The 23037-nt window shown below is 39.6% G+C and overlaps 1 protein-coding gene across 2 annotated transcripts in view; it reads left to right on the forward strand.

The window, feature by feature from the left end:
- The first annotated feature begins 299 nt into the window (after window positions 1–299).
- NYNRIN (NYN domain and retroviral integrase containing) overlaps window positions 300–23037 on the forward strand; it is a 41304-nt gene continuing 18566 nt past the window's right edge. Inside the window, exons 1-2 of one of the 2 annotated variants that reach the window (XM_056810130.1) lie at window positions 300–412; window positions 848–1052. In XM_056810130.1, coding sequence (XP_056666108.1) covers window positions 864–1052 — 189 coding nt within the window. In that variant the 5' untranslated portion in view covers window positions 300–412; window positions 848–863. Of the gene's footprint in view, window positions 531–847; window positions 1053–23037 lie in introns of both variants that reach the window. The other variant, XM_056810131.1, reaches the window with a different exon arrangement.

A 23037-nucleotide genomic window follows, 5' to 3' on the forward strand; every position in this document is an offset into this window, starting at 1 on the left:
AACTTAAAATAGACAAAGGAAATAAACAGTCCCTTTCACACTTGGAAGGAAATTACCTTTGACTTCTGAAATCTGGACTCTGGCCCAAAGCTTTAAATTTCCTCTGGTAGTAGCTGGGGACCATCCTTCCCCCTCTTAAAGTCTTTTCCTTTCCCCTCCTCCACTTGCTTCACGGACTCCTGCAACCCTGGGGAGAGAAGAAAAGTTTATGCTGTTCTGTAGGAGCCAGAGGAGCGAAGGCTGGGGACCTGGAGTGGGAGGCAGAGAGGAGGGCGGAGGGGCGTGGTCGAGCTTGGAGCCTGTCCCACCCCCAGCCCCAGCCCCAGGGCAGAAAGAAAGTGCAGCTCCAGCGGGGAGTGTAACTAGTCTGAGTCTGGGGCCCTGGGAGGGCGGGGATCCGGCGCTGGGGCTGGTGGGTCGAGGAGGACTTGGGTTGCTGGGGCCCTGGGAGTGCTCTGAGGGGGGCGAGGACAGAGACAGGGTGACCAGGACTGGAGTCCTGTGAGGGTGGGATCCGAACCCCCTAGCTAGTAGGTCTCAAAGGAAACGGGGCTACTGGGGTCCCTAGAGAGCTCTGAGCGGGGCAGGGGCAAGGGCAGATTCGGGTACCAGAGCCTTCGTCAGGCAGGATCCGGTTCTACAATTGTTGAGTCCTGGAGGAAGCGGGCAGGACGCTGAGCGGGCAGAGGCCAGGCAGGGACTGGGACTGGGGAAGGGGCCCTGGCGCGGTGGTGCGGTTAGGGAGTTGAGTTTAGGGGTTTGAGGAGTTGGGCGCGACAGAAGGGGCAACGTGTCACCTTCCTCCACCCTCCTCCGACCCCCGGGACGGGTTGTCTCTTTCTCCTAGGGTCGGCCGCGCAGCCATGCGGGGCCGGGAGCCCCCGGGACGCTTCACGGTGCCGGCGGAGGCGGAGGACTCGGTGCTGGAGTTTCTGCCCCATGTGGAGCGCATCTTTAGGGTGCAGCTGAATGTTCTTGGGGAGCCGGAACCGGGGGCCCCCAGCATTTGGCTGCAGCTAGAGGGACCCCCGGAGAACGTGGGCAGAGCCAAGGTAAACTCTGTGCCCTTCCTCTCAGCCTTTCTATTCGTCCCTCTCGTTCCATATCCCCTCCCCAACCCAGATCTCTTTGTGCACAAGAGATGATCTCAAACTCCGGAGTTAGCAGGAGGTTCCAAAGCGTTGTCCAGTCCATTCTTCTGTCTGGTTTGGATGGCGCCTCCTCTAACTCGGGCAGAGGCCCTCCAGCTAGTGTATCTTTCTTAGTTCTCTCAAAGACCCACCGACCCCTCAACCTCCCTCTTTCCTGCCCCACCCTCCTCACTTGCGTGTGCCCTCACACGTCCATCCCCTCCCCTCCTGTAATGTGAGAACTCGAGGGGCTTCAACTTCGTGCGTGTGTGTGATTCGGGGGTGGGTCCGTCCTTTGAGCCAGAATTTGGGGGTGTCTGTCCCCTGAGGCAGTTTTAAACTCGTTCTTTTGCCACCCCCTTATGAGTTAAGAGCCATACTTTTCGATGATCGTGTTCCCTTTGGCCTCTGCTTTCAAGGCTTAGCTGGAAATCTGTTTCCATGTGACCCAGGGCTTCTGTTTTCTCTACTCCAGTCCCCAGTTTTTTAGTCTTAAAACAATAAGAATTTGAACTGGAAGAGTTCTTAGAAATCATTTAACTCAGCCCTTTGGTCTTGTATAACATAAGAACGGGTCTTAGCCAACAGCACCTTAAGTTGAGGGATAAGGAGGAAACCGGTCCAAGAGGGGTCGTGTTTTTTGCTAAGGAAATACAGCAAGTAGTACATGCCAGAGCTAGAACCCAGGTCTCCTGATCCCCCTCTGTCTTTTAAAACTTTACCGTACCACATTGCTATTCCTGTCCCAGCAAAGGTGTTGCGGTAGCCTGCCTCTGGTAGGGTGCTGGAGGCTAAAGGGGGCTCAAGCTTGCCTGTGAGTGGAATTCTCCCAGATTTCAGAGCAATGGCTCTTCAAACCCTCCCACTCATAGACCCTGAACCTCAATACCACCCCCATCCTCCCCTTGGGGGCTGAAGGAGTAAGAATATATTGGGGGGGGGGGAGGTAAGAGAAAAGGAGCTCTAGAAGGCTCCTGTAGAGTTTTGAGGTAGGCGGGGAATGGGGAGGAAACTGTAGGCTGCCAGGATGAAAGAGCCTGCTGTCTGGGGCTGGAAGTTTGACAGACCAGGTCACAGTGAGCCTCTTTTTTGGTTCTGGCTGGCTTTCCCCACAAGTCTCCCCTTGGACTCAGCTTGCAGGCTTTGCCTGTTCCTCTTGGTGCCCACCCTATCACTGCCCCCCTCAGTCTCTTTCCCTAAGCTTGTTTTCTCCTTCCTGTTATCTCCTGGGTTAGAAATGCTACCCGAGCTTTTTCTGTTGCTCCCCTTTCCTCCTCTCAACACTGATTCTCCCCCTCCCCCTTTTCCCAGCTGTGTCTCTACCAAACAGTCCAAATGGGCCCTAGGCCATGGGGTGGAGGAGGCCTAGCTCCACAGCAGCTGGGTTTGGATCTTCAGCTTAGCTTGTTTCACCACCTTAGTTTTCTAGGCATTCAAGGGTCACTACGTACAGTGCAAGGGGTAAGAGTGGGGTCCTACTGGCCCCGGAGCCTGAGGTGGTGATACAGGATCTCCATCATGATAAATTCTATTGGGGAGCATTTTAAGGAGTGGGCCTTTGGGTCCTCTTATTTTTGTGAATGTGAAACGAACCAACAACCTTTTCTGTGAATATCTTCTGCATCTCCAAGTAATTGTTCACATTTATATAACACAGTCGTTTACGAAGTGCTGTGCGTACTCCCTTCTCACAATAAACCTTTGAGGTGGTCAGGACAAAGAAATGTAATGGGCAGTTTTACAGATGAAGAAACATGCTGGTAACAAGTTCGTCTAGTAGATTTTTAGAAAGAACATTTGATGGATGCCCTTTTTTATATTATTGTCACTTCTTTTCTCCTTTGGGGACCCTCTCCCACCCAGTAGGACCAGATAAGTACAGTTAGGTGAAACATTGGCCAATTCTACATGTAAGTCTAGTCCTTCTGCTAAGAAGTGGGAGGCCTTTTCCCAGGTCTCTGAGGTAATGATTACTCACTGTATTGATCAGAGCTCTGTAGTTTTTCAGTGTTGTTTTCGTTAACATTACCATGGGCCCTGTGCAAATTGTTCTCCAGGTTCTGCTTAATTTGTTCTATATTAGTTCAGAGGAGTCGTATCAAGCCTTTCTGAATCCTGAATAGATTCTCAGGAGGCAATAATGCTTCATCACATTGATATGGTACAATGTGTTATAAGTTAATAGTTTTCAGAGCTGAGTTTTAAATGGGAAGATTGGATCTGTGAGTGGACACTATACTTTTAGTCTGGGCAACATGGGAACATTTAGTCTCAAAAAAAAAGATTTATAAGATATCTTTTCAGATACTTATTGAGCCCACTGAGAGTTTTCCTTCTAACTAATCTAAAAAACCCCAACTAATCTAACTAATATAAAAGGATCTAAAAAAGACTTATTGTTGCAATAGCATAAATAGAAATAAAAAAAATGAAACTGAACAATACATAATTACAATTTAATCGAGTTTCAAAGACAAAGTGAAAAAATATACCTCCCTCCCATTGATTTTTGTTTCTATATGACAGTGCCTCTCTTGGAGGCTGAGTCTAAGATCACCTCCTATTTACCTCTCCTTCCCATCCTTCTGGTTCCTTGGAACCTATTACTACTTCCTTATCCCTCTCAGGGTCCTCTTGTACTTTCAATTCAGCCCTTTTCTCAAACATAGTAAGTTTATGGAGCACCTTTGAGGTGCCAGGTACTCCCATAAGTTATGGGGATGCAATTACAAAGAATGAAACACACATTCATATGCACAGATTTCCATTCCTGTGAGTATCTGTGAGCCATTGAGAAGCTTGGGAAGCTCTAAGAAATTTAAAGTAGAACAATGGGCAAGATGAGGAATTTTGATGATATCCCTGGTCTCTTATTGAAAAGAGCAGGCAGAGAGAGTTTATTCCAGATGCAACGTGGGAGTTGAGGATGGAGGCCAATGTTGGAAACATTGCTGATCTGGAAGTCACCAGACTTGAGTCCTTGACCCAGCTTGGAGGTTGTGGCCGAGCCATTCCTCCTATTCTTGTTGTTGTTGTGCCTTTTCAGTTGTGTCAGACCCTTCCTGACTTATTTGGGGTTTTCTTGATGGAGATACTAGAGTGGTTTGCCACTTCCTTCTCCAGCTCCTTCTACAGATGGGGAATCGAGGCAAATAGGATTAAGTGACTTGAGCAGGGTCAAAGGACTAGGAAATATCTGAGGCCATATTTGAACTCCTACTCCTATACTTACCATTTTCTACTGCTACCTAGAACATATCATCTTTTAATGTTTATAAAATATTACAAAATATTTCCCATTTATTATCTCATTTGGAGTTAACAATAACCTTGTGACACACATGCTCTTATCTCCATTTTATAGATAAGTAACCTGAGACTGGGAAAGTTAAGTACCTTGCCCAGGGTCACTCTGAAAGTATCTGAGTCTAGGTTTGAACTCAGGTATTCTTTTTCTCCTAGCCCAACAATCTAGCCACAGCTTTCATCTAACTGATTGTGACCATGGGCAAGTAGTACTGAGATAATTAAAAGAATGAATACATTATTGAGAATATTATTCTTGGACAGCAGGGAAAAAAAAAACACACTAGGATGGTCTGGACTCTCTGTAGTGAATTAGTGAACAAAAGAACTCAGTACTTTTTTCCCTTCAGAAGAAAGTTTGGAAAACATTCACCCATCCTTTTCCTTTCCTAAATCTTGGGCCTTTTTTTTGTTGTTGTTACTATTGCTTTGCTTATTTTAGTGGGTGACTTGGAAAGACTGGTTTTCTGGAAAGAGTGATTGTGAAGAAGGTATTTTATAAGCTTTATTAAAATTTTTTATTATAAAAATATTTTATTTTACCAATTACATATAACAAATGTCCACTTAAGTTTTCCAAAGTTATATGATCCAAATTGTCTCTATACCTTCCTTGTCATCCCACTCTCAGAGCTGAAAAACAATTTGATCTGGGTTCTACATGTAATATCATGCAAAATTATTCATTTTGTAAGAAAATAATCACATAAAATTAAAACCCCAAAGTAAAAACCCCAATAAATTAAAGTGAAAAATCATATGCTTTGATCTGTATTCTGACTCCAACAGTTCTTCTTTGGAGGTAGATAGCATTCTTTATCATAAATCCCTCAGAACTATTCTAGATCATTGTATTGCTGGGAGTAGCTAAGTCTATCACAGTTGATCATTCCACAATATTGTTGTTACTGTGTACAATGTTCTCCTAGTTCTGCTTATTTCACTCTGCATCAGTTCATGGAGATCTTTCCAGCTCTTTCTGAAATCATCCTGTTGATTAGCTCTTATAGTATACTAGGGTACCATCTCCATCATATGCCACACTTTGTTCAGCCATTTCCCAACTGATGGACCTCTCTTCAATTTTCAATTCTTTGCTACCACAAAAAGTGCAGCTATAAATGTTTTTGCAGGAGTAGGTCCTTTCTTCCTTTTTGGGGGAATCTCTTTGGGATATCAGTTCACAACTCCAATTTTGCCACATTCTTTTCAACATTTATTACCTTCCTTTACTGTCATATTGGCAAATCTGATAGGTTTGAGGGGATATCTCAGAGTTGTTTTAATTTATATTCCTGTAATCAAGAGTGATAGCTTTAATTTCTTCATCTGAAAATTGGTCACCAGTCAAGTAGGGAATGATTTGTTGTCTTATAAATTTGACTTAGTTTTCTATATTTTTGAGAAATGATACTTTTATCAGAGAAATTTGTTATAAAATCCCACCCCACCCCCAGTTTGTTGTTTTACTTCTAATCTTGGTTATAGTGATTTTGTTTATAGAAAATCTTTTAAATTTAAGAGTAAAAATTATTCATTTTACATCTTATAATGTTCTCTCTCATTTGCTCATAAATTCTTCCCTTCTTTGTGGATCTGACAGGTAAACTATTCTGTTTTTCCCAGTTTATTTATAGTATCACCCTTTCTGTATGAATCATAAACCCATTTTGACCTTATCTTGGTATCTTGTGAGATACTGGTTTAGACCTAGTTTTTGCCATACTGTTTTCCAGTTTTCCCTTCAGTTTTTGTTCGATAGTAAGTTCTTATCACAAAAGCTGGTATCTCTGGGTTTATCAAACACTGCATTGCTAAGGTCATTAACCTCTAGTCTGTTCCATTGATCTACCATTTCTTAGGCAGTACCAGATTGTTTTGATGATGATTGCTTTATAGGACAGTATGAGATCTGGTACTGCTAGGCCACCATCCTTCACATTTTTTTTCATCAATTCCCTTGATATTCTTGATTTGTTGTTCTTCCACATGAATTTTACTATTTTTTCTAGTTCTATAAAATATTTTTGGTAGTTTGATTGGTATGGTACTGAATAAGTAAATTAATTTAGAGAGAATTGTAATTTTTATTATATTATCTCAGCCTACTTATGAACAATTAATGTCTTTCTAGTTGTTTAGATCTAACTTTATTTGTGTGAAAATTGTCTTGTAATTCTGTTCACTTAATTCCTGTTTTTGTTTTGACAAATAGATTCCTAAGTATTTTATACTGTCTAGCTTTATTTTAAATGGAATTTCTCTTTCTCTCTTTTGCCACTAGACTTTATTGGTAATATATAGAAATGCTGATAATTTATGTGGGTTTATTTTGTGTCCTGTAACTTTCTATTATTAATGATTTTAACTAGTTTTTTAGTTGATTCTCTAGATTCTCAAAGTATATCTTCATATTATCTGCAAAGAGAGATAATAGAATTTCCTTGTTGCCTATTTTAACTCCTTTAATTTCTTTTTCTTCTCTTATTGCTAAAGCTAACATTTCTACTACAATATTAAATAATAGTGGTGATAATGAGCACCTTTGTTTTGCCCTCATCTTATTAAGGAAAGACTAATTTAACCACATTGCAGATGATTCTTGCTGGTTTTAGATAAATACTACTTATTATTATTTTAAGGAAAGGCCCTTTTATTCCTATGCTTTCTAATGTTTTTAATAGGAATTAGTATTGTATTTCGTTGAAGATGCTTTTTTTTTTTTGCATCTGTTGAGATAAATCATGTGATTTCAGATAGGTTGGTTTTTGATATGGTCAATTATGCTGATAGTTTTTCTAATAAACCAGCCTTACATTCTTAGTATAAGTCCTACCTGATCATAGTGAATAATCTTTGTGATATATTTCCATAGTTTCTTTGCTAGTATTTTATTAAGATTTCTGCATTCATTGAGGAAATTGGTCTATATATTTTTTCCTCTGTTTTTGGTTTTCCTAGCTTAGGTGTCAGCACCATATTTGTGTCATAAAATGAAATTGGTAAGATTCCTTCTTTGTCTATTTTGCTGAATGGTTTATATAGTAATGGGATTAATTGTTCTTTAAATGTTTGATAGAATTCACTTGTGCATCCATTTGGTCCTGGGAATTTTTTCTTAGGGAGTTCATTGATGGCTTGTTCAGTTTCTTTTTCTGAGATGAGATTATGTAAGTATTCTATATCCTCTTTTGATAATCCGGGCAGTTTATATTTTTGCAAATATTCATCCTTTTCACCTAGATTATTAGATTTATTGTCATATACTTGGACAAAAAAACCTACTAAATATTGTTTTAATTTCCTTTTCCTTGGAGGTAAATTCACCCTTTTTATTTGATAATGGTAATTTGATTTTCTCCTTTCCTTTCTAAAAAATCAAATTAGGGGGCAGCTGGGTAGCTCAGTGGATTGGGAGTCAGGCCTAGAGACGGGAGGTCCTAGGTTCAAATCTGGCCTCAGACACTTCCTAGCTGTGTGACCCTGGGCAAGTCACTTGACCCCCATTGCCTAGCCCTTACCATTCTTCTTTCTACCTTGGAACCAATACACAGTATTGACTCCAAGACAGAAGGTAAGGGTTTAAAAAAAAATCAAATTAACCAATACTCTATCTATTTTATTTGCCTTTTCATAAAACCAACACCTAGTTTTATTTATTTATTTGTTCAATAGTTCTCTTACTTTCAATTTTATTAATTTTTCCTTTTATTTTTAGAATTTCCAATTTAGTCTTTAATTAGGAATTTTTAATTTGTTCTTTTTCTAGGTTTTTTTTTTTTGCAGGCCCAATTCATGGGTGTGCTTTTTCTCTAATTTATTGATATAAACATTGAAAGATATACATTTTCATCTAAGTTCTACTTTGGCTATATCCCATAAATTTTGATATGTTGTCTTTTCATTGTCATTCTCTTTAAAGAAATCATTAATTGTTTCTGTAATTTGTTCTTTGACCCACCCCTTTTTTAGAATTAGATTATTTAGTTTCTAATTAATTTTTAATTTGTCTTTCCTTAAACACTTATTAATTTTAATTTTTATTGCATTATGATCTGAAAAGGATGAATTTATTATTTCTCCTTTTCTACATTTAGTTGTGAAGTTTTTATGTCCTAGTACATGGTCACATTTTTTGTAGGTATCATGTGCTGCTGCAAAGAAGTTTTATTTCTTTTTATCCCCATTCAATTTTCTCTAGAAATCTATTAAATCTAACTTTTCTAAAATTTCATTCACTTCCTTTAGTTCTTTTCTGTTTATTTTTTGGTTAGATTTATCTAGCTTTGATAGGGAAAGGTTGAGACATTTTGTAAACTTTAAAAAGCTATATCAATATGACATGTGTCCCTATAGTTCTAGTACATTATAGCCTCTTTGAGGACAAGGGCTGTGGTTTTTTTTTCTTTAAAAAAATGCTAAAATTAAAATCTCACCCACTTGTCAAAGAACTATCTTTGGTAACAAGGATTTGAAAAGAAAGACAATTTAACAAAATTGGTCAGTATATCAACTGAGTCTTGAAATATTTGCAATATTCTTCAGCTGTAGGCTCCCATCTTTGCCAAGAAGGGAAGGAAACATACTTTTTCATCTCCTCTTTCATTAAATTATAGTTATACATTGTTCAGTTTCAGTTTTTTAAATTTCCATTTGTATTGTTGCAATAATAGTTGTCTTTTCTGGTTCTGTTTACTTTATTTTGTATCATCTTCTCTGTATTTATCATGTTTCTTGTTTCTTCTGGCACTGTAATATTCCATTACATTCATGTACCACAATTTATTTAGACATGCCCTACTGGTGGGCATTTACTTTGTTTTCAATTTTTTGCTACAACAAATAAGCACTTTTGAAAATATTTTCATGAATGACTGTGTTGTTTTTAATCCTTTTGCCCTCAGTTGTCCTCACTGTTGCATAGTGATTTGACCATTCTACATACTTAATTACTTAAATTAATTAGATTAAGATACTTGAGGTAGAGAGAAAAAAAAACTGTTACGAACCACAGCTCAATTCTATGATTGCCTTTCCAGCCAAAGGGGAATGTAGGGAGTAGCAGAAAATTGGTAGAGAGATGAAGAGAGAGATGGAAGGGCACTAAATGTAAATTTCTCTACATTCTTGGTCTGGAGGGAGATAATTACTTCTTGATTAGGACAGAGAATAGCAGGAGGAAGCTGGAATTAGATTTTTATGAATATCAGGTTAAGGTGGCACATGTGATAGCAGTGAATGATTTATGATTATGTCACTGAATTTAATTCAATAAACATCTGTTTAGCGCCTGATATGTATTAGTACACTGTGCTAGGTTATAGGGGAGAAATAAAGCTTAGATAAAATATTGCCCTTGTATCATGGAGTCTAGTAGAGAAATATGACATACCAATATCTGTAACATGAAGAAAAAAACAGAAGTTTATTAGAGAGGGGCAAATAGAGTGTTATATATAGTTTAAGGATTTGGAGGAAATGAGATCATTACCAATTGGGGTGCTTCATGGAGAGGGATGGCTTTTGATTTGGGCATTAAAGGATGACTTAGGAATTCAGTATTATGTGGTAAGGAAGGCTAACATTGAAAGTATAGGGAGGGATAGCTAGATGGCTCAGTGGATAGTCAAGCCCAGAGATTAGAAAAGTAAGTAGAAGCCAGATTATGGATGGCTTGATATGCCAGGCTGAAAAGTTTGTATTTAATCCTAGAAATAATAAGAAAGGTCAGTTAAGTGGCTCAGTGGATAGAGAGTCAGGCCTGGAGATGGGGGGGGGGGTGGTCATAGGTTTAAATTTGGCTTCAGACATGTGCTAGCTGTCTGACCCTGGAAAAGTCACTTGACTCCCATTGCCTAGCCTTTACTGCTTTTCTGCCTTGGAACCGACATACAGTATTGTTTCTAAGACAAAAGATAAAGGTGTTTTTTTTTTTTAAGAAAGTATAGGGAATAGAAAGAGTACAGTCAGAAAGGTGGAGGGAGTAGTCCATTTTCACTGGAACATACAAATGGGGAAATTGTATGATAAATATATAGAAAAAGGTAAGTGGGTTAAATTAGGGAGGGCCTAGGTTCTCTACTCTAGGCCTGGCACTATTCACTGAGCCACTTAGCTTCCCCCTTTCTTAGAGTCATTCTGGATGCTTTCCTTTCTACTCACCTTCCTCAACCATATCCAAATAATTGCTAAGTCTTGTCAGTTTTTCCTCCATGATATTTTGTGCGTTCTTTCCCTTCTGTAATAGAAATGATAATCTGTGTGGAAACTATTACTTATTGTTGTAACTGGATACTCTGGCTGACTGGAGAGCTGCTACTAGGGGACACCTGAGGGCTGCCTAGTTAAAATGGGGATAGATGTACTTTGAGAGACACTGAGAGATAGAGAGATGCTGCTACAGGGGAATGCTCTGGAGCTGTCTATTGATCACTGATGAATATTATATTAAAGGATAGCACCCCTGAAGATATTCAGCCAGTAACAGACAAAACAGGGAAACTTGCATTTGAAAGGATAGCAGCCACAAAGAATATATATAATTATGAATTAATTAATATGTTAATATGCTTTCAGCTTCTAGATCTAAGATTGAATCTGCCATATCTGACAGATGGTCTATGTATGTGACAGGATGTTCCCCTTTATCCTGCCTGATCTTGTCAAACTTAGCCCATGCATTTGGTTTTGAACAGCATTGCTTTATGGCCTGAAGTAAATCCTCCCTGTACCTTCTAAGGTAGGACATGCAGGTGGGATTTGCAAAGTCCATATCCACCCTTTGCTCTACAGTTGGCCAGCTAGTTAAATTGCTGTCAGATCTTGTCTTCTCCAGGAATTGTCTCTGTTCATGGGAGCTGAATAGTTTTGACAATAGGAACTCTACATCATCGAAATCCAGATCAAAGATCCTGAAAGCCTGTTTAAGCTCCTTCTGTGATTTGAAGGGATTTTCTACAAATTTAGGGAAACGGTGCTTTATGGATTCAAGTTCCTGTGAAGTAAATTGTCTATGGGCTTTGGAGTATATCACACCAGCATTACTATTGAGCTTAGTGACCTCTTTCAAAGGACAGATTTTCTAAGGTTCGCTAGCAGCCTTGTTTTCATTGCCACCCTCATTTTCCTGAGGTACATTCTCTTTTTGCCCATTGTCCTTGCCCATAACCAGATCTAGTCCTTTTTCCTTAATCAATTGTTCAAACACAGCCTTAATCAGGCCTTCTAGGTTGGTATCAATAGCCATAATCTTTTCTGCCTTAAAGGGAACCACAAATCTGAATATTTTCTTTACTTGAGTCAGAGTTTGTAGGTCAGCCATCAAAATCACATACACTTGTCCCATGACTTTCCAGAGTACCAGTTCATTTTGGAATGGCAACTGCAAAATAGTCATTGTAACATTGCCTATATAATCAGTTGTTTCCACTACCATACGAGTAAGTTTGCTATATAGTAAGTGGTATACCCAAAAACAGGTAATGGCTACAGTGACCACCATACCAAAAACAATTTGTTTGAATATTTTGCCTTTCTTCCTTTACTACCCTGCTTGTAGAAGCACTAGTGATAAGATATTGTAGTAGGATTGTGGGGTCCAGTCAACTTTGAGGTGCCAATTGTAATAGAAATAGGTAATCTGTATGGAAACTATGTCTCATGGTGGTAACTGGATACTCTGGCTTGGGGCTAGAGAGCTGCTACTAGGGGAACCTTCAGGGATGCCTAGTTACAAATGGGGATAGATGAGAGATGCTGCTTGAGATAGAGAGATGCTGCTACAGGGGGATGCTCTGGAGCTGTCTGTTGATCACTGATGGATAATAGATCAATATTTTTCCTAACCTCCTCCTCCCTTCACTCTCTCCCTTCTTCCGCCCTCTCCCTCCCAATGTCTTCTGAAGCTTGTGGCTTTGCCCCTCCCCCCTGAGTGGACTATGATATTTATGATGAAAAACTCTTTCCTTTCTTTTCTCAGGTAAGGGGTTTATTGGGATAACAGGACAAGGAAACTGAGGTGAGAGGGATGAGAGTTTCCCTAATCTAAATGAGGATTATAAGGGTTTGGGAAGTCACAGCTGTGACAGGGGGACAGCCAGAGAGATGGAGGATAACTGTTAAGTCTTCTTTTCTTCTTTCAATTCACAAAACCACCAAGGTCTCTCAGCCTAATTTCAGAAGCCCCCCCCTCAAGGGTCCTTCAGCCTGGGACAGAAGCTAATAGGATCAGTTCAGCTTCTCCCTTCAGCCAGGTTTGCCTCCCTTGGTCAGAAAAAACCCAGAGAAGAAGTTTCTCTGTCCTTTCTTGGTCAGTCACCCCCAGAGAGAAACAGAATCCATTCCTCCCCTTGGCCAGCTCCAACTGCCTCTCCTGGGAACATTCTGTTTGGAATCTTTGTTTTGATTGACAGACTTTGTTTCTTTCATGACTTGGCTTATAAGTCCTCTCTCTCTCTTCAAGCCTCCGCCACACTTCTCCATATTCATATGGTCTTTACCTATTTTGTTTAGGCTTTCACCACTTCTTCCCTGGACTATTTAAATGGACTTCTAATTCTCTCTGCTTCTAGTTATTCCACTCCCATCATTCTCACTGATCTGATAAGTTTAGCTCCATGATACAGTGCATAGAGTACCAGGCCTGGAGTCAGGAAGATCTGAGTTCAAATCCAGCCAGTTTGTTAGCTATAAAATGGGGATTCATAATAGCACTTACCTCATGGGCTTGTTGTAAGGATCAAGTGAGATAATATCTATAAAGCTCTGGGCTCAGTGTCTGACACCTAGGAGGTACTTAATATGTTTGTTCTCTTCCCTCTAAAATACAGATCTTATCGTGTCAGCTCCTTCCTTAAATTTTTAGAATCATAGCTTTAGAGCTTGAAGAGTCTTTCAATGTCATTGGATATATCCCCTTCATTCTACAGATGAGAAAATTGAAACCAAGAAAGATTAAGGAACTTCATCCAGAGTTACTCAGTTTGTGGATGTCTAAGGAAGGATTTACACCTAAATATTTTTTGCTTTCAAGTCCAACTCTATCCACTCCCCCAAAGTTACCCCTTTATATTATTATTATTATTCTCATTATTAATTATTTAAGTACTTACCTTCTTTCTTGGAGTCAATACTGTGTATTGGTTCTAAGGCAGAAGAGCAATAAGGGCTAGGCAATGAGGGTTAAGTGACTTGTCCAGTCACATAGCTAGGTAGTGTCTGAGGCTACATTTGAACCCAGGACCACCTATCTCAAGGCCTGGCTCTCAATCCACTGAGCCATCCAGCTGCCCCCAGTAGGCATTCAATGTTGAGTTGAATTGAAGGGTTTTGAGCAGAGGAGTGATGGGACCAGATCTATGCATAAGCAAGATAAGTGTGGTTACTGGTATGGAGAATTTAGCAGCTCAAAGACTTATTACAAGGCTATTGGGAGTGGGCAGTTGGGTAGCTTAGTGAATTGAGAGCCAAGCCAAGAGATAGGAGGTCCTGGGTTCAAATCTGGCCTCAGACACTTCCCAGCTGTGTGACCCTGGGCAAGTCACTTAACCCCCATTGCCTAGCCCTTACCACTCTTCTGCCTTGGAACCAATATATAGTATTGATTCCAAGACAGAAGGTAAGGGTTAAAAAAAAGGAAAGTTTTTAGTATATTCTAACAGATGGTAATGAGGCTTTATACTGGGGAAGGGTATAGCAATAGAAATAGAAGAGTGGGGCACCTAGGTAGCATAGTGGATATAGAGTGCCAGGCCTGGATTCAAGAGGACCTGGGTTCAAATCTTCCCTTGGATACTTCCTAAGTGTGTGACTCTGGGCAAGTAACCTAACCCTGATTGCCTAGACCTTGCTGCTCTTCTGTTTTAAAATTGATCATAAGACAGAAGGTAAAGGCTTAAAAAGAGAAAAGAAATAGAGAATGAGGACATTGATGCAATTTTCAGAAGTAAACTGAAATAAGTTGGTAATTGAATGTGATAGGAGACAAGAAATGGAAGGGTCAAACAATGGCATAGGAGACTACATGTATGTGGTTCTGATGGAAAGGGGACAGAACATTGAGTTCACTGATATTTTCTTATAGGCAATTGGAGGTCTGGAACTCAGGAGAGAGGGCAAAAGTAGCTTACAGATTTAGGAATCGTCTCCAGCTGAAGAGGTGGCTATTGAAGGAGTGGGAGTGGATGCGATTGCTAAGGGAGCAGAGAACAGAACCTCAGAAAACATGCACTTTAAGAGACTGAGAAGAAGAGAGAAACAGAGTAAGCAGTCACAGAGGTATGGAGAAAGTGCAGAAGATAAGGAGTCTTATCTAGAAAGAAGAAGGTAGAATGACCAAGACTGCCAGATGCTGCAGAGAAGTCAAGGAGAACAAATGCTAATGGAAAAAAAAAGGAGAAAAGCTAGTGAACATGGTGATTAGGAAGGAGGTCCTTGGTGACTTAGGAGGAGCTGTTTCATTACCAGGGTAGAGAAAGAACCAGATGGTGGAGAGTTGAAAAGAGGGAGTGATGTGGGCATGAAGAGGTAGTTCTGTCCCCTTTGGCTGTGAAGGGAAGGAAAGAGATAAGATGGCAATTAGATGGGATAGAAGTATCAGGAAGTTTGTAGTTTTCTGGACTGAGAAACATTTCAGGACTTCAGCATATTTTTAGGTAAATGTGGAGGATACACTTGAAAGAGAAATTGTAGATATCCAAGAGGGAAGGGAGATGACTATTAGAGCAGTGACCCAGAGGAAGTGGGAGGGGGTAATCATTTTACCTATTCCCTAATGATTTTTAAAGCATTAGCCTTATAAAAAACCTTATGAAGGTAACAGCTAGGTAGCACAGTGAATAAAGTATCCTGCCCCCTAAAGTTGGGAGGACCTGGGTTCAAATCTGGATTCATATATTTAATAGCTCTCTTCCCTGTCACTTCTGCAACAAACATCATTGTTATAGGGGCAGATTCAATAGATAGAGAGCCAGGCTTGAAGATGGGAAATTCTGGCTTTGGCCTCAAACACTTCCTGTTGTGTGACCGAGGGCAAGTCACTTAAATACAGTTGCCTAGCCCTTGCTACTCTTTATCTTAGCATTGATATTCAGGCAGAAGGTAAGAGTTTAAAAAGAAGGAAAAGAAACACTTACAAGATAGGTATTTCCATTTTAACTGCTGAAGGATCTGAATTTAAAAAGCTGAAATGACTTCTGCAGAGCCACACAGTAGGTGATAGTATCTGGTCTGGTCCCAGGTCCTCAAGTTTTAAGACCAGTTCCAGACTCAGCCTTATCCTACTCTTCTCAAGGATAGGATCAAGGGTAGAGTTAGAGGGCTGAATTAGCATTAACCAAGGGAAAGGTTTGCTACTTATTCCTCTGAGGGAGAAGGGAACGAGGAAAAATTGGATGATGATTTCTTGTTTTGAGAAAAGGAAGAGAGCACTGGAGAGAATTCCTGTCTGGAAGTGGTCAAAATTCCAGTGGAAATCAAGCTCATATTTTAAAAATCAGAAGTTGATCATTGATGAAAGCTTAAAAATTCACAGTCTAACATTCTTTCCGTCCAAAGAAGTTGACTATGAGTACAACTTACACATCCTCTTTAGGATAGAGCCAGAATCATGGCAGGGAGTATCAGACCCCTCGTTGCAGTCAGGGTAGCTCTTGCACTTTGCCAAATGGAGAAAGTTTCCTCCAAGACTGAGAAAATTCTCTCCCACCATTGATAAGTAGCCTTTCCCTCACTCAGCTCATCCGTGTGTCAACTTCTGTACCAGGAATGCGGTTGAGAAGCAGTGTGGATGTCGTGGTTATAGAGATAGAGTCAGGAAGAACTAAGTTCAAATCCCACTTCTAACACATTCGGAATTTTCGAACCCAGGAAAATCATTTAACTTTTTAGTGCCCCAGACAACTATAGAACTAAGTTACAGAACAGGGGCCAGTCTTTATTGGAAGAGAGAGTTTCTTCATAGGAATGAAATAGATACTTATGTATACATATACACACACACACACACACACACACACACAAACAGTTATATGCCAATGAAACCACAGGTCTACTCAAGAAAAAAAGTATTCTTATTCCTTAGAAGTATTTATGAAAGGAGGCAGCTGGGTAGCTCAGTGGATTGAGAGCCAGGCCTAGAGATGGGAGGTCATGGGTTCAAATGTGACCTCAGACACTTCCCAGCTGTGTGACCCTGGGCAAGTCACTTGACCTCCATTGCCTAGCCCTTACCACTCTTCTGCCTTGGAGCCAATATATAGTATTGACTCCAATATGGAAGGTGAGGGTTTAAAAAAAAAAGTATTTATGATAGTGGATTTGGGAAGGAGTCTGGCAGTGAGAAGAACACTGGATCATTCCACTAGAGGCAAATTGGTAGCATATTGGATAAAGCATTGGTCTTGGAGTCAAGAAGACCTAAGTTCAAATATGACCTCAGATACTTCCTATCTAGGTGACCCTGGGCGAATCATTTAACCTGTATTTGCCTCAGTTTATTTAACTGTGAAGAAAGGATAACAGCAAACATCTTCCTCACAGTCTTCTTGTGTGAGTCAAATTTGTAAAGTGCCTAGAACAGAGCCTGGCACATAGTAAGTGCCCTATAAATGCTTATTACCTTCCTCTAGAAATTGAGTTAGGAGATCTGCATTCTGGTCCCTGTTCTGCTAATTAGGCGAGTAACTAGGCAAATCACTTCATTTTTTCTGGGTCTGTTTCTTGATCTATGAACCAGATATGATATTAAGTGAATAGTAAGTGATAGAAAGTGAGTTTGTCTCACGAGTCATAGAAACATGGGAATTAGAGCTGGAAAAACCTGACAAGTCATTTGATCCAAGCTTCCTGATTTTACACAAAGGGAAGCTGGAATCCAGGAGAGGACATGACTTGCCAAAGGTCATATGGCTAGTAAGGATCAGAGGCAGGATTCAAACCCAGATTCTTAGATTCTAAATTTATGTTTCTTTATGTGATGAAATGCCACTATCAAAGATAAAAGATCATATAAGAATGCAAAGGAACATAGAGCTTCATGAACAAAAATATATTACTATTTCCCCCTTTACAAATACATGTCTGCTTATTGAATTGCTGTTTAATGATTGTTGTTTGGTGATTTCGGTTGTGTCCAACTCATTTGGGGTTTTCTTTTTGTTCCCACTTTTTAAAATTAAATTTTTTTTTCTAGCAACATATCAATACAGTTTTCAACATCATTTTTCTGACATTTTACAATCCATATTCTCTCTCTTCCTTCTACCTTTCTCATTCCCCAAGATAGTATTATAATATAGATTGTACATGTGTTATAGAATACATATTTCCATGTTTGTCATGTTGTGAAAAAGACAAGTGTCGCTTACCCTAGAGAAAAATTCATAGAAGAAATAAAGGGAAGAATGTTATGCTTTAGTCTGCATTCTGGCTCCCATCAGTTCCTGCTATGATGGTGGATAGCCTTTTTCATCATGAGTCCCTTGGAATTATATTTATATATATAATTATATATATATATATCCTTGCATTTTTTTTGTTTTTGATATTTTATTTTCCCACTTACATGTAATAACAACTTTTCACATAAATTTTTGGAAGTTATAAAACCTATTTCCATTGTTGTAAGAGAATACTCATATAAAAGCAAAACCCATTTGAAGTTTTCTTTTTTTTTAAACCCTTACCTTCCATCTTGGAGTTAATACTGTGTATTGGCTCCAAGGCAGAAGAGTGGTAAAGGTTTTGCAATGGGGGTGAAGTGACTTGCCCAGGGTCACACAGCTGGGAAGCATCTGAGGCCAGATTTGAACCCACGACCTCCCATCTCTAGGCCTGGCTCTCAATCCACTGAGCTACCCAGCTGCCCCCTTGAAGTTTTCTTGGCAAAGATACTGCAGTCCTTTTCTATTTCCTTTTCCAGATCATTTTACAGATGAGGAAACTGAGGCAAATGGGATTCAATGACTTGCACAGCTAGTAAGAGTCTGAGGCTAGATTTGGACTTGGGTCTACCTGACTCCAGACCTGGCACTCTACTCATTGCATCACCTAGCTAGCCTGTCTGTATGCATCTGTACTTGGCAAAAGCAACAGTGCTTATCGATCTTGCCTACACGCGGAGGATAAATTAGATTTCTTTTTCCCCCCCTCTTAGTTTTGACAATTCAATGAGTATAGGCAATGCCTAGCAATTCCTCTGTAATTTGTAACCTTGGAAAGTTCCCTGGGTTCCTGAGAAATTAAGTATTTGGCTATGATCATATAACTAGTAATAAGTCAAGGTAAGACTTGAATCCAGGTCCTTCTGACACTGAGGCCAGTTCTTTATCCTATTGTATAAGTAGAAAGTTTGTATCTACTGGACTTCATCTCCCAGCATTCTTTCCTCAGCCCCAAATTCCCTTTTCCCTTCCTGTTTATGTGCCTCCTTTACTTTATGGTTTTTAAGCCGTGGGTTACGCCTCCCTCACCCTCTTTTCCACGTGGGAGGCTGGTGAGCTCTCTCGGTTTCTCTAGGCTTTTACTTTCCCTTTGCTTCAAGTTAAATATTAATAAAAATTATTAAATATAGTACTTGAAGTATTGAATATTAATTTCTAACATTTACATTATTCTGCCCTTTAGACTCATCTAGCACATCTGAGGCACTTAAGAAATGCCTGTTAGACTTGGATTCAAATAGTATTGCTATCTTCTTCTTTTTTCTTTTTTTTTTAAACCCTTACCTTCCGTCTTGGAGTCAATACTGTGTATTGGCTCTAAGGCAGAAGAGTGGTAAGGGCTAGGCAATGGGGGTTAAGTGACTTGTCCAGGGTCACACAGCTGGGAAGTATCTGAGGTCAGATTTGAATCTAGAACCTCCCATCTCTAGGCCTGACTCTCAATCCATTGAGCCACCCAGCTGCCCTCTTTATTGCTATCTTCCTGAAGAGGAATTAGTGGGGTAGCAAGGTAGATGCTTCTTAGCCGTGTGACCCTGGGCAAGTCCTTTAACCCTGATTCCTAGCCCTTATTGCTCTTCTGTTTTAGAATTGTACTATGACAAAAACCAAAGGTTTAAAAAAAAAAGGATTAGCTGTGCTAAATGTTGGGGACACAAAAATAAATATAAAATCAGCCCTTCCTTTCAGTGAGCTTACATTCTGCTGGGGATATCCCATATAAACAGATAAGTATATTCATGATTACTTGAGGTAGCACAGTGGATAAAGCACTGGGCCTGGAGTAGGAAGGCCTAAGTTCAAATCTGACCTCAGACACTTCCTAGATGTGTGACTTGGAGCAAGTTACTTCTCCCTGCTTGCCTCAGTTTCCTCATCTGTAAAATTATTTGGAGGAGGAAAGGACAAACCATTCTACTTCTTTTGCTAAGAAAACTTGAAATGATGCCTTGATCATCTGTGAAAGACAGCAATTTTTAGCAATACAATGATCCAGAACAATTCTGAAGGACTCATGACAGAGGATGCTCTCTATCTCCAGAGAAAGAACTGCTGGAGATGCAGATCAAAGCATATGATTTTTCACATTAGTTTATTTGTGTTTTTATTTGGGGGATTTGATTCTTAAGTGATTATTATTTTATAAGAATGACCCATATGGAAGTAAATTTTGCATAATACACGTATTACCCAGATCAAGTTGCTTTCCATTTGTGAGAGGCAGGAAAAGAGAGGAAAAGAGACAATTTGGATCTTAAAATTTCAGAAAATATATATTGAAAATTGTTGTTGTGTGTCATTGGGAAAATAAAATCTATATTAAACAAAAAGAAAACCCCAAATGGAGTCATAAAGAGATGGACGTGGCTGAAAAGACTCAGTAATGACAGAGAACGTCAAGTAGTAGATTAGGAAGGGAGGTAGTCCATGTGCTTGAAGGCAGCCAGGGATTCTGGGACAGAGGAGAGGCGGGATTGCAGCTTAGGGATGAGACAGAGGCAAGAGATAGAATGCTGATCACAAAGGACAGCAAGCCGTCCTGCTTCGCTGGAGTGTGCAATTCACGAAACAGAATGATATGAAATAGACCTAGGACGGATCTAGATTGTTAAGGGCTATAAATGGCAAATGAAGGAGTTTGAATTTTTACTCTAGATATCATAGACAGTCATTGAATGTTCTTGAGCAGGGGAGCGGCTTTAGGAAGATTCATTGCTTTTGGAAGCTTACTTTGGCAGTAATATGGAAGGTGGTTTGGGGGAGGCCAGTTAGGGGGCTGTTGCAGTAATCCAGGTGAGAAATTCGGAGGTTTTACACTAGGATTGCAGCTCTATTAATGGGGACTGAAGTGGTGTACAGGTAGAGGTTGCTTCCCTTATTGATATTATTGTGCCTCTCAATACAACCCAAGACACAGCAGTTTTTGACAGCTGAATCACACGGTAGATTCATGTTTTGTTTAGAGTTTGCTATAAATGCTGGCTCGTGATACAGAGACCCTTCTCTAGCCTTACGATCTCCACACTGTACTTGTATAGAGTTGACTATGTTTACAATTTAAGCAAAGGACTTTATACTCATCCTTTTAAAATTTTATCTTAAATTATATTTGGCCCATTGTTTAAGACAATCAGGGTATTGGATCCCAACTCATTTATAAATTGTTAATTATCTCTTACCTGTAACTTTCATAAATATGCTGTATCTTTTCTTTTCTAAACCCTTGCCCTCTGTCTTAGTATCAGTTCTAAGACAGAAGAGTGTTAAGGGCTAGATAAATGAGGCTAAGTGACTTGCCCAGGGTCACACATCTAAATTTATTTCTTTATCTAACTCATTGAGAAAAACATTGACCTTTTTAAAATTGTTTTTCAGTTGTTTAGATTCTTTGTGGCCCCATTTTTTGGCAAAGAAATTGGAGTAGTTTTCCATTTCCTTCTCCAGTTAATTTTACAGAGGAGAAAAGTGAAGCAAACAGGGGTTTAGTGTCTAAGGATCAGATTTGAAGTCAGGTCTTCCTGATGCCAGGTCTGGTGTACTCTCTAATATGTCACCTAGAAGCCCTAGAAATACTGACTAGTTCAGGACTTTTGACAGATATGTGGAGCTCTCTACATGAGACTTACTTCTTCTGTCGATTGACATCAATTCTGTCGTCACTACTTTTTCAGGATCTGTCATTTAATAAATTCACAAATCGAAGTCCTGCTTAAAATGTGGCACCCAGAACTATATGTGATATTCAAGCTGAGGTCTAACAAGGGCCAAAGATCACATTAACTTTTTTTAAAAGCCCTTACAACCCTTAAGTCAGAAGGCCAAGGCCTGAGCAAATGGGGCTAAGTGACTTGCCCAGGGTCGGATTTGAACCCAGGTTCTCCCAACTTCTAGCCTGAGCACTCTATCCACTGTACTGCCTGCCTGCCTACATTCCCTCTTTAAACTGACAAACTTTGGGGCTGTATTGATCTTGTAGTCTACTAAAATTTCTAGGTTTTTAAAACATTTATCTGACCATAGTTCTCATATTCTGCACTTGGACAATTGACTTTTTGCTTCCATTTAAAAAAATTTTTTATTTAGTCAATTTAGAACATGGTTATAAGAATCTACTTTATTATTCCTTTGAGCACAATAGTATTCCATCACCAACATATACCACAATTTGTTCAGCCATTCCTCAGTCGAAGGGCATCCCCTCATTTTCCAATTTTTTGCTACCACAAAGAGCGCAGCTATGAATTTTGCTTCCATTTTTAAGAATTTATGTTTACCCTTATCGCAGCTTATCTATTTATATCCAGTTAGTCATTCTTACTTTATGGTGTCTTTTTGGATCCTAAGACTGTCTTCCCGTGTGTTAGCTAACTTATTCAACTTTGTAGCATTGGCATATCTGATAACCACATCATCCTTGTCTTTATTTAAACCACTGATAAGACTGTTAAACAGAAGAAAGCAAGGACAGGGACTTGTGGCACCCCATTGGAGACATTTCTTCAGGTTGACATCAGTCTACTAATCACCAGTCTTGGGGTCCAGTTATTTAGATATTTTTCAAATTATGTTATGTGAAAGTAATATAATATTTCATAATTTCATAATTCTTCATAAGACATGATGAAATGGGAAGTTTTATTTTTTTAAATTGAAAGAGCTTTTTAATATTGAAGCGTACTGAAGGAGAACAATTTTGAAATGAGAAATATTTATATCAGAAGCAATTTATTTGAACAGTAATTTTTCTTACATTTTCTTTTTTGTTCTTTCTTTTTTTTTCTTTAGTCAATTTAGAACATTATTCTTTGGTTACAAGAATCATATTCTTTCCCTCCCTCCCCCACCCCTTCCCATAGCCAACGCGCAATTCCACTGGGTATTACATGTGTCCTTGATCAAAACCTATTTCCATATTGTTGTTTGCACTAGGATGATCATTTAGGGTCTACATTCCCAGCCATATCCCTTTGATCCATGTATTCAAGCAGTTGTTTTTCTTCTGTGTTTCTACTCCCACAGTTTTTCCTCTGGATGTGGATAGCATTCCCTCTCGTACATCCCTCCGAGTTGTTCAGGAACACTGCTTTGCCACTAATGGAGAAGTCCATTACGTTCGATTGTACCACAGTGTATCAGTCTCTGTGTACAATGTTCCCCTGGTT

Source organism: Monodelphis domestica, chromosome 1 (genome assembly GCF_027887165.1).
Source record: "Monodelphis domestica isolate mMonDom1 chromosome 1, mMonDom1.pri, whole genome shotgun sequence".
Taxonomy (NCBI): domain Eukaryota; kingdom Metazoa; phylum Chordata; class Mammalia; order Didelphimorphia; family Didelphidae; genus Monodelphis; species Monodelphis domestica.